General features: G+C 40.9%; 1 protein-coding gene and 1 pseudogene across 1 annotated transcript; one reads left to right on the plus strand and one right to left on the minus strand.

The window, feature by feature from the left end:
- The first annotated feature begins 724 nt into the window (after window positions 1–724).
- Window positions 725–1672, plus strand: LOC110306096 (olfactory receptor 3A1). Its single transcript, XM_021178281.2, has one exon. The coding sequence runs from the start codon at window positions 725–727 to the stop codon at window positions 1670–1672; it is 948 nt and encodes a 315-aa protein (XP_021033940.1).
- Window positions 1673–12556: 10884 nt separating this feature from the next.
- Window positions 12557–13424, minus strand: LOC110304525 (glyceraldehyde-3-phosphate dehydrogenase pseudogene; annotated as a pseudogene).
- Between the last annotated feature and the right edge of the window lie 1354 nt (window positions 13425–14778).

The raw sequence follows: 14778 nt of genomic DNA on the forward strand, positions 1-14778 counted from the left end.
TCTCTCTCTCTCTCTCTCTCTCTCTCTCATTCTCATAATATACCATGAGAATTTCACTGTTTTAGGAAAACACAATAGTGGATGTATTTTTCATTGTTTCCCGTCTATGTACACAGGTGACCTATAAAGTAAATAAGGACTTCTTAAATCTTAATTCACTCTTATTATCTCAACAGCACCTTTTCTTCCAGATAAGCCATTTTTCCAATGTAGAAACTTTAAAAAAAATTTCTCAAGATTAATGGTGTTAGTGCTACAAAAGTTTATAAAATTAAATATAAGGGTGACACCCTATCTCATCTTCCAAGGATAATCAAATGTTATCCTCTAGAGAATCTTACTATGCCACAGTAGCCAAACACTGGGTGGTTTTTCTTTAGCGTGAAGAGAGGGATTGGCCTGTGAATTGTGTGTGCATTAGATAATTGATCTGATACACCTTACAAACAAATTGACACTCAAGAATCCCTAGTTTCTTTAATGGTATACTTCAATAACAACAACACACGTTATAATTTTTAAATTATTTCTCTTATTTTTTTTTGAGTTTTTTTTTTTTATAGAATTACATCATTTGGATGGAGAGAAGGGAAGAGATGGAGTGATATAAGTTTCCCTTTTAAGTATTGCAACTGTACCTTTTACAGTAGCTATGATTTAAATTTCCCCATCTCACGAAGAGTCCTGATTGTTTTCCTCCTTGCATGCTTCTTTAAAGGAACTCATGCAGCCAAAGCCTAGAGCCAATGGAACCACTATTACTGAATTCATTCTGCTGGGTTTGGTGGAGACACCAGAGCTGTGGCCACTTGTCTTTATACTCTTCCTCTTGGCTTACATGACAACAGTTGGAGGTAACCTGAGCATCCTGGCAGCTGTATTGGTGGAACCCAAACTCCATACCCCCATGTACTTCTTCCTGGGGAATCTGTCAGTGATGGATGTGGGGTGTATCAGTGTCACTATTCCCTCCATGTTGGTTCGGCTCTTAGTCCATAAGCGTACAATTCCATATGCAGACTGCCTCACACAGCTCTTCTTCTTCCATCTGCTAGTTGGGGTTGACTGCTTCCTATTGACAGCCATGGCTTATGACCGCTTCCTGGCCATCTGCCGGCCCCTCACTTACAGCACCCGAATGAACCACACCATCCAGAGGATCTTGGTGGCTACGTCCTGGGCTTGTGCCTTCAGCAATGCACTGACTCACACTGTAGCCATATCCACACTTCACTTCTGTGGCCCCAATGTGATCAATCACTTCTACTGTGACCTGCCTCAGCTCTTCCAGCTGTCCTGCTCCAGTACCCAGCTCAATGAGCTGTTGCTCTTTGGAGTGGGTTTCTTCATGGCAGGAACCCCCATGGCACTCATTTTCACCTCTTATATGCACGTGGCAGCTGCGGTTCTGCGAATCCGCTCTGCTGAAGGCAGGAAGAAAGCTTTCTCCACATGCAGCTCTCACCTCACTGTGGTTGCCATATTCTATGGTACTGGCATCTTTAACTACATGAGACTTGGTTCCACCAAACTTTCAGATAAGGATAAAGCTATTGGGATTTTCAACACTGTCATCAACCCTATGCTGAACCCACTCATCTACAGTCTCAGGAACCCTGATGTGCAGGCTGCCCTCTGGAGGGTACTCACGGGGAGACGGCCAGCAGCTTGAAGGGGCCTCAAGGTTCCTTTCCACCTATCTCCTTTAAAACTAAAGCTGAGCATAGGATGTCCTTTAGTGTCAAAAAGTAGAACAATTTGTTCAGAACTCTTTCCATTTTAGAGCTTAATATAAAGGATGATAATTATTGTTGCCCACAGAGGTTATGTCTTGGTATAGATGATGGTGTATGTACATAAGCTACCCCAGGTCTGCTTTTTGATGACTTCTACCTTTAGTTACTGTATCTTCTCTTTAGTTGGAGTTCCCGGAGTGTCTTGGAAAGCATACCTTTCAGGAGTCTTTATTCCTCAAGTTCAGAGAGAGTTGGTCTGTGTGTGCAACCTAACTCTTGAGGGGAAATACCTCTTTCATTTTATAAAGCTTATAAGATTCAGAGGATATGGGAAGGAAGCTTGCTCTGTGGTTTTGTATTCCCTAGTAATTCTACAGAGCATGTATCTGTGTGTAGCTCACAGCCCTGACTGTACATGTCAAAACTCCATTCACATATAAGAAATGTTATTATGGAAAAACAGCTTCCCTCAATTTTCTTTCTCACATTTCTACATTTTAAAAGATATTTGTGATATAAACATTTAAACATTTCAATCACCCTCACTATTCAATATTATTTCCTCTGTAAGTTCTCTCTCTTCACCTCTAAACTTCCAAGCTACAAATCTATAAGTGAATGTCTATCACACCCTGATGGCTCATCTTGTCAGGGAGAGGTGTGGCTCTAGTTTAGAAAGTATTCAGTCCTGTTTTCTGTTTCCCAGCCATCTATCAAGTCATCACTTAGGTGCATCTTCCTCCTCACACAGTTTTTTAGAACTAATCATCCTTCTTTCATGTATTTGTAGAACTAAAAACTACTTTTGACAGTGCTACTGTCTCATTGATATGTCTCCAATCCATGTAACACTCTGATCTGATCTGAATCCATGAATTAACTTCTCCATGATATATGATGTGGATGGGTAGACTGGAAATGTGGGCTAAAGTAGAGATGGAAGGAGGATATAAAAGAAGGTAATAGGTAGAGGATTTGTGGGAAATGCAGATAAACCATGTGGACATAAGGAGAGATTGGAATTGAGGATCAAAGAGTTGAGAAGAAATAAAAGAAGCATTAGAGAGGCTGACATAGGCTACAGGGATAGACTAGCAGATGAGAAAGAGTGCAAAAATAGGTAAGATGCCAAGAGGTTGTTAAAAGATTTCAGAGGGATAATTTATACGTCAAGGATGGATGATTTGAGTTTCCTATTCTGTGTGGTCCAGCAATATCTGGTTTCTGGCATTTCTGAAGCCATTATTGTAGTCCATCCTCTGCCCTAAGAAAATAGTATCTCAAGTATTGCTGATTGTGCTAGTGTGCACGAAGACTCTTCTACCATTTCTCTAGTCAGAGGCACCTATAAAGCCAGGGAGAAGGTCTGCCAGATGAGGAAATACAGTAGGGATGAGGGGATGCACTGGGTATGTGTCCATCAAAGATTCTCACTAACACCTGGGTCACATTCCTGCCTTCGGATTCCTGCTTACTAAAAAGACAGAGGAAAATGGACTTTTCTTTTTTCTTTTTCTTTTTCGTTTTCGTTCTTTTTTAGGTTTTTTTTTTTTTTTTTTTTTTTTTTTTTTTTTGATACAGGGTTTCTCTGTGTAGCCCTGGCTATCCTGGAACTCACTTTGTAGACCAGGCTGGGCTCAAACTCAGAAATCAGCCTGCCTCTGCCTCCCAAGTGCTGGGATTAAAGGTGTGTGCCACCACAGCCCTGGCAAGATGGACTTTTCTTAATCCTTTTTAAACCCATGAGTCAAACTTCAGGATACAAACAATGAGCTTTCTACAAGGGTCTGGGAAAGCTCCAAGCGTTCTCATGTCACATCCTCTGCTGTTCACAATGTTTTTGACCTGAAGAAAACGCCTTTTTACCCTTTCTTGACCTCTGCTTGACAGGAACAACAAAGCAATTGTCAAGGCTTTTTCACTACTAATGTCTAGTTCTGTTAGTCTAAATATCTAGAAAGATTCTTGTTCTGTTAGTGCCGGGAATGGACTCTTCTTGCACCATCTTTTCTCACCATCAGCATTTAACACTGCAATAGAGCACAGCTTTTTTAGTTCCAAGACCTTTGAGCCACAGGCCTTTCCTCCTCTGGCCATTCATGCCATGTTTCACTTGCCTAGTGACTTGCCTAGTGACTTGCCATGACACTGTCACTAGGGCAAAGCAGAGCAACTGGCATTACTATCACAAAGAATCTCTTTGGACTTTGAGCCCACCTCTCTCTTTACCCACAAAGATCATGGGGTTTCTTTAACAAATTGGAAGCCTCCTTTTCCTTTGAGATCTATGTCGTATTTATTTTTATTCCAAACTAGAAATCTCTTCACAATTTAAATTTGCCATTAGCCATGAAATACATTGTGTTGTAAAAGCTCAAACGGTGGGTGCAGAATGTCACCACTGCCTTTATACACTAGAACCACAACAATGCGCTACACACAGCCACTCACACACACATTCAAAACACCATGTAGCTTTGCAAGGACTTACCCTTTTACATGATACAGTTCTCAAACCAACATACAAGCCCATCTTATCCTATAAAATATTCCACTTATATATTAACTGTGATCTACTTCACCAACTCATTTATATTTTTCCTTTGTAACTGTTAATAGTTCTGAGATTAATATTTATATGTGTATCTGTGCATATGCAATTACCTCCAGTAGTTAAATTCCTACAAGTAATGCATAAGTGTGGGTGCATTTGCATGTGTGCTAAAGGATATAAAAAGACAAATATAAACTTTGGTAAGTATTCTGTCTTTCTTTTTGCCAAAAGGAAAAAAATAGGGCCAAAAGACAATGTGCAGCATTCTACATCTTGATCGGCAGTATGAGAGTATTTTTGTTCTGCACATCTTTGATGTCACTGGGTATTATAAATGTATCTTTTGTCTTTAACAATTAAACACAACATTACAATTTTTTTTCTAATTTGAAACCTTTATAAATGTGGTTCATTATCTATAAATAGATGGGTGGTTATTTTTCTTTTCCTTTCAGCAAATTATCTGTGTTGGTGTAAGTGAGGCTACAGTCAAGAAACCACTAAACTGACTGCTCCATATTTAGGGAGAAATTTTTTATTGTAGGTGAGAGAGAGAGAGATAATGGCCAGAGGCATCTGGAGGGAGTCTAGAGAAGTGAGAAAAAGAAGCATACTGAACATGGCCAGGCCGAGAGAAGTGGTTCATGGAAACATCATAAGGGTGATAAGGAGGACAAGTAGCTGAAGGGAGGGAAGCCTGTGAACTGGAGCAGCCTGGGAAACCTGTGAACTGGTACAGCTAGGGAGTATAGGGGAGAGGAGGAGGTGAGAAGGGCCAGGCTTCTAAAGAACAGCATGTTTAGAGACTTGCATGAGCTTTGATGTGTAAGGGAAACGGCCCTGTCTCGCAGGCATCACCTACTTCACAGATGCCTGAGGCATGCTTCTTTCTTTCTATTGTTCAATTGAAGCTGAACCGAGACTATCATATTGGGGTTATCCACTGCTTTTTGGGGAACTGGGGTTCCCTTTGAACCTGACATCAGATAGTTTTGGGATGTGGTAGTTGCCCCTTTGGATAGTTTGTTTACCTTTTTAATTTTATTTCCTTCAATTAAATGAAATTTATCTGGTAAGTAAATATCTTACATATTCATTGGCTAGCAGGCTTTAATACCCATATACATTGCATAAACTTTGCAATGATTGGGAGACCCTGTTCATGTTTCAAGATAGTGCATTTGCCCTGTACTCCTACACACATAATCCTCAATTTCCCATTTGTATTTAACTTTTAGAGCCGTAGATTTCACTGCCCAAATAAAGTTTCCCGTTTTCATGACATTTATAGTCTTTGTTTTGTGACAATCTCAAAATAAAAGGACTTTTCCATTTAAACATTGTATCAACATTGTATCCTTCAGTTACCACTGAAGGTGGTAACTACCACTTTTAGTAGTTCCTGTTTTCCCTTCAAGCCAAGTTTTTGATGTATTTAGTGCATATTTTTGCGTGTAGTCTACCTTTTATCTCAATTGAATACAACTATCCCATCACAATTAAATATAAGCTTGGTCACTCATAAAAGACAACAAACTGTGTAAGATGAGAGGTGTCATCCCAGAGAGACTTTTCCTCGAAGACATTTGCCTGATAACCAACATGTACTAGGAAAACAAACCCTGTAGGAATTCTACAACTCAGTAATGCCAGGTAGAAATTTTGCCCTCTTACAATTCTAACAGGAAGCCAAAACATGAGGTTCAGATAGGCAAAAGAGGCCAACAGATACTTTACAAAGAAGGATATAAAATACAGGATAGATGTGCAACACCATCGGTCATCAGAGGAAAGCAAACTAAAGCTAAAAGACCACTAATGCTGAGCTTCTGGAAGATTCTTTTCCCTTCAGCTTTTAGTTCACTTTCTAATTACAGAAATGTCCCTCGGAGCTTTCCAAGAAACTTAAGAAACGATCCCATTGGTTCCATGTAATGTCTGCTCCCTGATCCTTTTGGCTCCTTCCGGAGTACTCCTCCAATGTGTCGACCATCTCCCTGCCTGAACTTCCACGCCAATCTCAGTGGTTCATTAGAACCAACTTCAAACAATTCTGAAGTTGGAAAAGTTTTCCAGTATCAGGTAAATCTATCATTACATCTATCCTCAATCCTTGGTCAGAACTTGTTCTCCCATTTCCTCCAGGAACTATAGGAATTTTCAAGTCCAGGCAAGATCCCTAAATAGTAAGCCAACTTTCAACTGCTACTGAAACACATCTTTACCCATTGAATGCCTTAAAACCCCAGAAATCTACTATTTCATTTTTCTGGATTCCAAAAGCCTGAAATAAGCCCCATAAATTAATGCAAATGTCTGGGACCATAATGGCCCAGGGTTTCTGAGGAAGGGTTGAGGAAGCTTTGACACTGGATACCTCAAACAGGAAGAAGGCAGGAGCTGGTTACCTAGCCACTCCCAACCTGGTTTCATAAAGCTGACTTCCCCTGGACCAACCCCAGAAGGAAGTTATTATCCTGACAGTTTTCAGGTCTCAATTCTTGTTTGACATTATAATGTGTCAGGTCAACATCCTTGCCCTGAATGACAGTACACAGCTACACAAACCTTGCTCCAGAGATCCTGACCTCTACTCCCCCAGCAGGGGTGTGTGTGGAATAAATACTTCCCCTGCCCCAATAAACAAAACCAGTTCTCTGAAGCTGTGACTGGATGTGTTCATTGCCCAAGTACTCATCGCCAACCAAGATCCTGCACTGCACTCACCCACACCCAGACAAGCTTCCCTCCTCCAGTCCAGCTAGGTGCACAAGAGACCTAGCTACTCCAGGAGGAAACTGACCTGGTATAGCATAAAGGCAGTAGCAGGGACAATCTTCCTGGAGGCTCTTGGTGAGAACTATTACAGGTCTGGAGTTCTGTTGGTTCCTGGCATCCCTTGACTTGCAGCCACATCCTTCCAACCCTTACTTACAATGACTTCCATCAGCACATTGCCTTGTCTTCTACAATAATGGCTTTGGGTTTTTCACAACTGGTTACTGCTGGACCACACAGAATAGGAAACACAAATCTATCTCTGATATGTTCATTTTATTCCTTCCTAGATCATCAACACATTGTCTTCCTGTGACCACAACCCACCACTTCCAGACCAACCTACCACTTTCAGAATCATTTTCAAATTCCAAGCCAGTGGTCTGCTCTGACAAGGCCCCTGGGAGAAACTACTACACTCCTGATGGCCCATTGGAGCCATCAAAACAGTTTAGACAAGAAAGTGGGAAATCTGGGGTCTTGACACAATGCTAAACTGAATCTGAGAGGACGAAAAAAGTGAAACAAGAAGGAGAAAAAAATGAACTCAGTGGAAACAGGAGCAGTTAGCTAGTCTCCAATTAAACATCTGTAAAGAGTTTTGCTGGTTATCAGTTATTAATTTGAAAATTGTTCAACTACCTTCATCAATGTTAAAAAGACCTGAAGAGGTTCGTTTCTACCTCCTCCTAAATCCTATGTCATTAGAGTTTTAAGGCTGACATGGAGATCTATAGTCACCAGAAGCCACAGGTTCCTGGGTTCCTGAAAGGAAAGCTGGGGATGGATGGGAAGGGTGGCGAAAGAAATAACGAGCCAAGACAAAGTTCTCTGATCAAGGTTCAATTTTAATTCTAGGGTCTGATTTTTAAAGGAGGGGAAACCCATCCCCCACTTTGCCAGGATCTCATCAGGAAAACAAGCTCAGCTGCTCACCAGGTAGTGACTTCTTGCAGAAAGCTGCAGAAGTGACAGGACAATAGACTTTACCTAGGTCAGAAGATGATACCCTAGGTGAGCTAGCTGACTGTGGCAAATAAGGTCTGATTCAGCCTGCTCAAGGATGGGGGAGGGGGAAAAGGGCACAGAGATCACTGCATCTAAATTCCAGCTCATATGCTGTCTCCTCTGCAAGCACATGCAGTAGAGACTTTATTAGAGAGCTGGTTGCTAAGATAGCCTTTCACTGGCCATGGAATGCTGGTTACGTAGGTAGCCTTTCACTGGAGATGGTTTTTTACACAAATGGTCCAGTGAGATGCAAACTACCTCTTGAAACTTCAGGACAGGTAGTCATTGCCTTCACTATGAGCCAAGGCAGAGAGACCCCTATAAGAGCTCTAGATGTCTTGAAAAGGATGGTGGTCTTTATATTCTGCAAAGAGGAAAACAAGAGGAAGCCTGGCCACAATCACAGCTCCTAGATTGCAAATATACCAGAGATCCTCAATCATGAATGGACATTTGAACTACCTCAAAAACACCCTTCCTGGGCACCATCAATCCATTCAGACTTCTTGATGAAAGCCAAGAGTGGGGATGTTACTCTAGCCCAACAGACCACCAGGAATTAAAGCTACCAATACTACTGTTTGTAAGATATCTGATGTTTTCAGGGCATCATCTTTTAAATGCTTGTTACTTCTCTGTTCAGGACTCTCAGTTCTACCTTAAAGATAAGGAGAAAACGGGAAAGAAGTGGTGGCTGAAAGAGCTATTCAGAGGAATCCTGAGACAGCAGTGTTGTGGGACCTCTGAAAAACACTAAAGCCCAGATCTCACCTTCCATGACTCCTGAAAAGAGTTTAGACACCAGGTTTCTACTGAAGTTCCTGTATAATTTTACTGTGAAATCAAGCTTGAGGATTGCTTCAATACAATTCCTATTTGTTACTAAGTGCCTTTCGCCCTGCTCTACAGTCCATGTTAAAGTGTGGCTGTGACCTGCTCTCAGTTTTGCACAAAGATTGAATATTCATACTATGAGTGGGAGCTTCCCATTCATCTCTGACTCCTCTGCATCAGATCCCAGTTAATACTGGAGAAGTCCACAGACCAACATGTGAGCTCATTTTCCATTTTGACAAACAAGGACTGTAGAGCAGGGCACAAGGCACTTAGTAACAAATTTTATTTTATTCCCCCTTCTCAGTGAGACTCAGGCCTTTCACCTTTGGGCCCTCCTTGTTACTTAACTTCTTTAGGACGGTGGATCGTAGCATGGTTATCCTGCAGTCTATGGCTAATATCCATTTTTAAGTGAGTACATATCATGTTTGCCTTTCAGGGTTTGGGTTACTTGGATCACTCAGGATGACATTTTTTTTCTGGTTCCATGCATTGGCCTGCAAATTTCATGATGTCTTTGTTTTTAATAGCTGAGTAATATTCCATTGTGTAAATGTACCACATTTTCTTTATTCTTCAGTTGAGGGACAACTAGGTTGTTTCCAGTTTCTGGCTATTGCAGCTGTACTTTTTGGCTACTTTATGGGGTTCTGATATACCACCCTTCTCCTCTGTTACTCCACCCTAACCCCTTCCAACTCCTCAACACTAGGTAGGAGAGGAAGAGGGTTAGAAAGGAATTGGAGTATAGATCTTTTCAGATTACTTCCTGCTGATTAGGGGCACTGAGTTCCTCTTATATTTTTGGTTGTGAGCCTAGCCTTTAACGGCTGAGCCATCTCTCCAGCCTGGCACTGAGTTCCCAAGGGCAAATCTAATCTTTGTCATCAGGGTATCTCCAACCAGCAACCAGAAATCTAACAATCAACAATCCAGTAATCCAGCAACCCAGTAATAGAAAAAGTAGCAAATGCAATACCATGAGCCAGCAGCACCAGGGGCAGCAGTAGCTGCTGCCTCTCTCAGGGATCTGGCCTTTTTGTACCTTCTTAAAGAGTCCCCAGGATTCCGAACATAAACTATCTTCAGCTGGCAGAATCACACCCCTGCCAAAGCACATGACAAATTATAGTCAGCCACTAGGGATACTCTTAATCAACACTGCATCCCACAGCTGGGAATAAATCAAAAGCATAATTACATATTTCTGTGTTTTTAAAGTAACCAAAATTCTTACTACAGGCTATTATAAATAAAACTGCTATGAACATAGTTGAGCAAGGGTCCTTGTGGTATGGTGGAACATCATTTGGCTATAGGTCAAGGAGTAGTATAGCTGGGTCTTGAGGTATAACTAGTCACAATTTTCTGAGAAATCACCAAAGTAATTTCCAAAGTGGTTGTACAAGTTTGTACTCCCACCAGAAATGCTAAAGTGTTCCCTTTTCTCTACATCCTTGCCAGCATGTTTGAGTTTTTGATCTTGGATATTTTGATGGGTGTAAGATGGAATCCCAGAATCGTTTTGATTTTCATTTCCCTGATGACTAAGGATGTTGAATGCTTAAGTGCTTCTTGGTCATTATAGATTCCTCTGCTAAGAATTCTATTTAGATCTCTACCCCATTTTTTAAAATTGGGTTATATGGTTTGTTGATGTCCAGTTTCTTGAGTTCTTTATATATTTTGGATTTCAGCCCTCTATCAGATGTAGGGTTGGTGTTGGCTGCTATATTTTGGATTTCAGCCCTCTATCAGATGTAGGATTGTGTTGGCTGCTGTTGGTTATAGTTCCTTTTTATGGTTTTTTTTTTTTTTTGCCTTACAGAAGCATTTTAGTTTCAGGAGGCTCCATTTATTAAGTGTTGATCTTAGTGCCTGAGCTGTTGGTGTTCTGTTCAGGAAGTTGTCTCCTGTGCCAATGTGTTCAAGGCTATTTCTCATTTTATTTTCTATTAGATTTAGTGTATCCAGTTTTATAGTGAGGTCTTTGAGCCACCTTGAGTTTTTTTCAGGGTGATAGATATGGATATATTTGCATTCTTCTACATGCAGACATCCAGTTAGTCCAGCATCATCTGTTGAAAATGCTTTCTTTTTTTCCATTGTATAGTTTGGCTTCTTTGTTGAAAACCCATAAGTATGTGGGCTTACTTCTGGGTCTTCAATTTGATTCTATCAATCCACCTATCCGTTCTTATGCCAATAACATGTAGTTTTTATTACTACTATTTTGTAGTATAGCTTGAGATCAGAGATGGTGATACCTTCAGAAGTTATTTTATTGTACAGGATTGCTTTAACTATCTTTTTTTCCATATGCTGAGTATTGCTTTTTCAAGGTCTGAAAAGAATTATGATGGAATTTTGATAGGGCTTGTGTTGAATCTGTCGATTGTTCATGGTAAGATGACCAGTTTTACTATGTTGATCCTTCCTAATCATGAGCATGGACAATCTTCCCATTTTTCTGAAATCTTCTTCAATTTCTTTTTTTCAAAGACTTGAAGTTCTTGTCATAGAAGTATTTCACTTGCCTGCTTATAGTTACACAAACATATTTCTATATTATTTGTGGCTATTGTGAAGGGTGTTTTTTCCCCCTAATTTCTTTCCTAGCCCACTTAACATTTGTTTATAGGAGGGCTCCTGATTTTTATTTTTGATTAATTTTGTATCAAGACACTTAGCTGAAGGTGTTTCTCAGGTGTAGGGGTTCCTTGGTAGAATTTTTGTATTCTATCATATCATTTGCAAACAGCGGTGCTTTGATTTCTTCCTTTACAATTTGTATTCTCTTGATCTCTTTTAGTTGCCCTTTTGCTCTAGTTAAAACTTCAAGTAAGATATTTAATAGATATGGTTTTGTCTTGTCCTGATTTTAGTGGAATTGCTTTAAGTTTCTCTCCATTTAATTTGATGTTGGCTATTGGTTTGCTGTATATTTCTTTTATTGTGTTTAGGTATGTCCCTTGTATCTGTGATCTCTCAAAGACTTTAACATGAAGGGATATTAAATCTTGTCAAAGGCCTTTGCAGCATCTAATTAGAGGATCATGTTTTTTTTTTTTCTATTTCATTTTTTGTTTATATGGTGGATTACATCAATGAATTTTTGTATGTTGAACCATTCCTGCACCTTTGGTACGAAGCCTACTTGATCATGGTCGATGATCTTTTTGATGTGTTATGCTTGCAGACAGATATCTAGCATGGTTATCCTCAGAGAGGCTCCACCTAGCAGCTGACTCAGACTGGTGCAGACACCCAAGATCTTGGGGATTCTTTTGGAAGGGTAGGAAGGATTGTGGGCCCTTAAGGGGATAGGAACTCCTCAGAAAAACTAAAAGAGTCAAATAATCTGAACTCTCAGAGACTGAACTACCAACTACCAAGAGCTCCCTACATATATGTAGCTGAAGTGCTGCTTGGTCTTCATGAGGGTCCCATGAGGGAGGTGCTCAGGGTTGGAGACTGAGCTCGGATAGGGACTCCTCAGTAACTGAAGGCCTCTTTATTGCTCTAGTGTCCTTCTGGAGTGGGTGGTCCAGGACTTCTTGCTTCTTGGAGGCCATGTAGGCCATGAGATCCACCACCTTGTTGCTGTAGCCATATTCATTGCCATACCAGGAAATGAGCTTTACAAAGTTGTCATTGAGAGCAATGACAATCCAGCATCCAAGGTGAATGAGTGGGAGTCACTGTTAAAGTCACAGGAGGCAACCTGATCCTCAGTGTGGTCCGGGGCCCATTTAGTGCGCCCCTCAGATGCCTGTTTCAGGCAGTATTTCAGATCTAGGACTGACACATTGTGAGAAGGAACATACAAGGTCATGCCAGTGAGTTTCCTGATCAGCTCTGGGATGACCTTGCCCACAACCTTGGCAAACACCAGTGGCTGCAGGGATGATGTTCTGGGCAGCTCCATGGCCAACATACCACAGGTTTTCAGGGTGGCCATTCACAGTCTTCTGAGTGGCAGTGATGGCATGAACTGTGGTCATGTGTCCTTCCACGATGCCATAGTTGTCATGGATGACCTTGGCCAAGGATACTAAGCAGTTGGTGGAGCAGGAAGCTTTGCTGACAATCTTCAGTGAGTTGTCATATTTCTCATGGTTTACAACCATCACAAACATGGTGGCATTGGAGAAGGGATGGAAATGATGACCCTTTTGGCCCCACCCTTCAGGTGGATCTTCTCTATGGTGGTGAAGACACCAGTAGACTCTACAACATACTTAGCACCAGCATTACTCATTTGATGTTGGCAGGCCTTCACTCCTGGAAATGGTGATGGCCTTTACATTGATGACAAGCTTCCCATTCTCAGCCTTGATTGGGCCATTGAATTTGCCATAGATATCATACTGAAACATGTAGACTTTGTAGCTGAGATTGATGAAGGGGTCATTGATGGCAATGATATCCACTTTGTCAGATGATGAGGTAGCTCTGGTAACCAGGTGCCCAATACAGTCAAATCTGTTCATTCTATTCTTCATCATGTCTAAGGGATGAGGCCAGCACTGCACTAGAAGATGAGCTATCTCTGGAACAGAAGAACAGAGAGCTGCTTTGAATAACTTTAAATGTTTATACTAGGTATTACATTTTATACATTAAAGCGCATCACATTCTAAATAAAACTTTTACTAGACTATACTATTTTCATCATAATGTTTCCAATGTGGTATAGAAACTCCTGTTAATAAGTCCATTAAAGTAGACATTTTAAAGTCATTCTTTATATTTAGCCATTCTTTGTGCCCTTTTCAGTAGACAATGAGAAAGGATGGACATCACACTTTTTTAAAAAAAATTTTTAATATTTTTTATTATGTATTTTCCTCAATTACATTTCCAATGCTATCCCAAAAGTCCCCCATACCCCCCCAACCACTTCCCTACCCACCCATTCCCATTCTTTTGGCCCTGGCATTCCCCTGTATTGGGGCATATAAAGTTTGCAAGTCCAATGGGCCTCTCTTTCCAGTGATGGACAACTAGGCCATCTTTCGATACATATGCAGCTAGATACAAGAGCTCCGGGGTTCTGGTTAGTACATCATGTTGTTCCAATAATAGGGTTGCAGATCCCTTTAACTCCTTGGGTACTTTCTCTAGCTTCTTCATTGGGAGCCCTGTGATCCATCCAATAGCTGACTGTGAGCATCCACTTCTGTGTTTGCTAGGTCCCGGCATAGTCTCACAAGAGACAGCTATATCTGGGTCCTTTCAGCAAAATCTTGCTAGTGTATGCAATGGTGTCAGCATTTGGAAGCTGATTATGGGATAGATCCCTGGATATGGCAGTCTCTAGATGGTCCATCCTTTCATCACAGCTCCAAACTTTGTCTGTGTAACTCCTTCCATGGGTGTTTTGTTCCCAATTCTAAGAAGGGGCATAGTGTCCACACTTTGGTCTTCATTCTTCTTGAGTTTCATGCGTTTAGCAAATTTTATCTTATATCTTGGATATCCTAAGTTTTGGGCTAATATCCACTTATCAGTGAATACATATTGTGTGAGTTCCTTTGTGATTGTGTTACCTCACTCAAGATGATGCCCTCCAGGTCCATCCATTTGGCTAGGAATTTCATAAATTCATTCTTTTTAATAGCTGAGTAGTACTCCATTGTGTAAATGTACCATAATTTCTGTATCCATTCCTCTGTTGAGGGGCATCTGGGTTTTTTCCAGCTTCTGGCTATTATAAATAAGGCTGCTATGAACATAGTGGAGCATGTGTCCTTCTTACCGGTTGGGACATCTTCTGGATATATGCCCAGGAGAGGTATTGAGGGATCCTCCGGTAGTACTATGTCCAATTTTCTGAGGAACCACCAGACTGATTTCCAG

The sequence above is a fragment of the Mus caroli genome, unplaced genomic scaffold, assembly GCF_978045245.1.
Source record: "Mus caroli unplaced genomic scaffold, Mus_caroli_1 scaffold_13, whole genome shotgun sequence".
Classification (NCBI taxonomy): domain Eukaryota; kingdom Metazoa; phylum Chordata; class Mammalia; order Rodentia; family Muridae; genus Mus; species Mus caroli.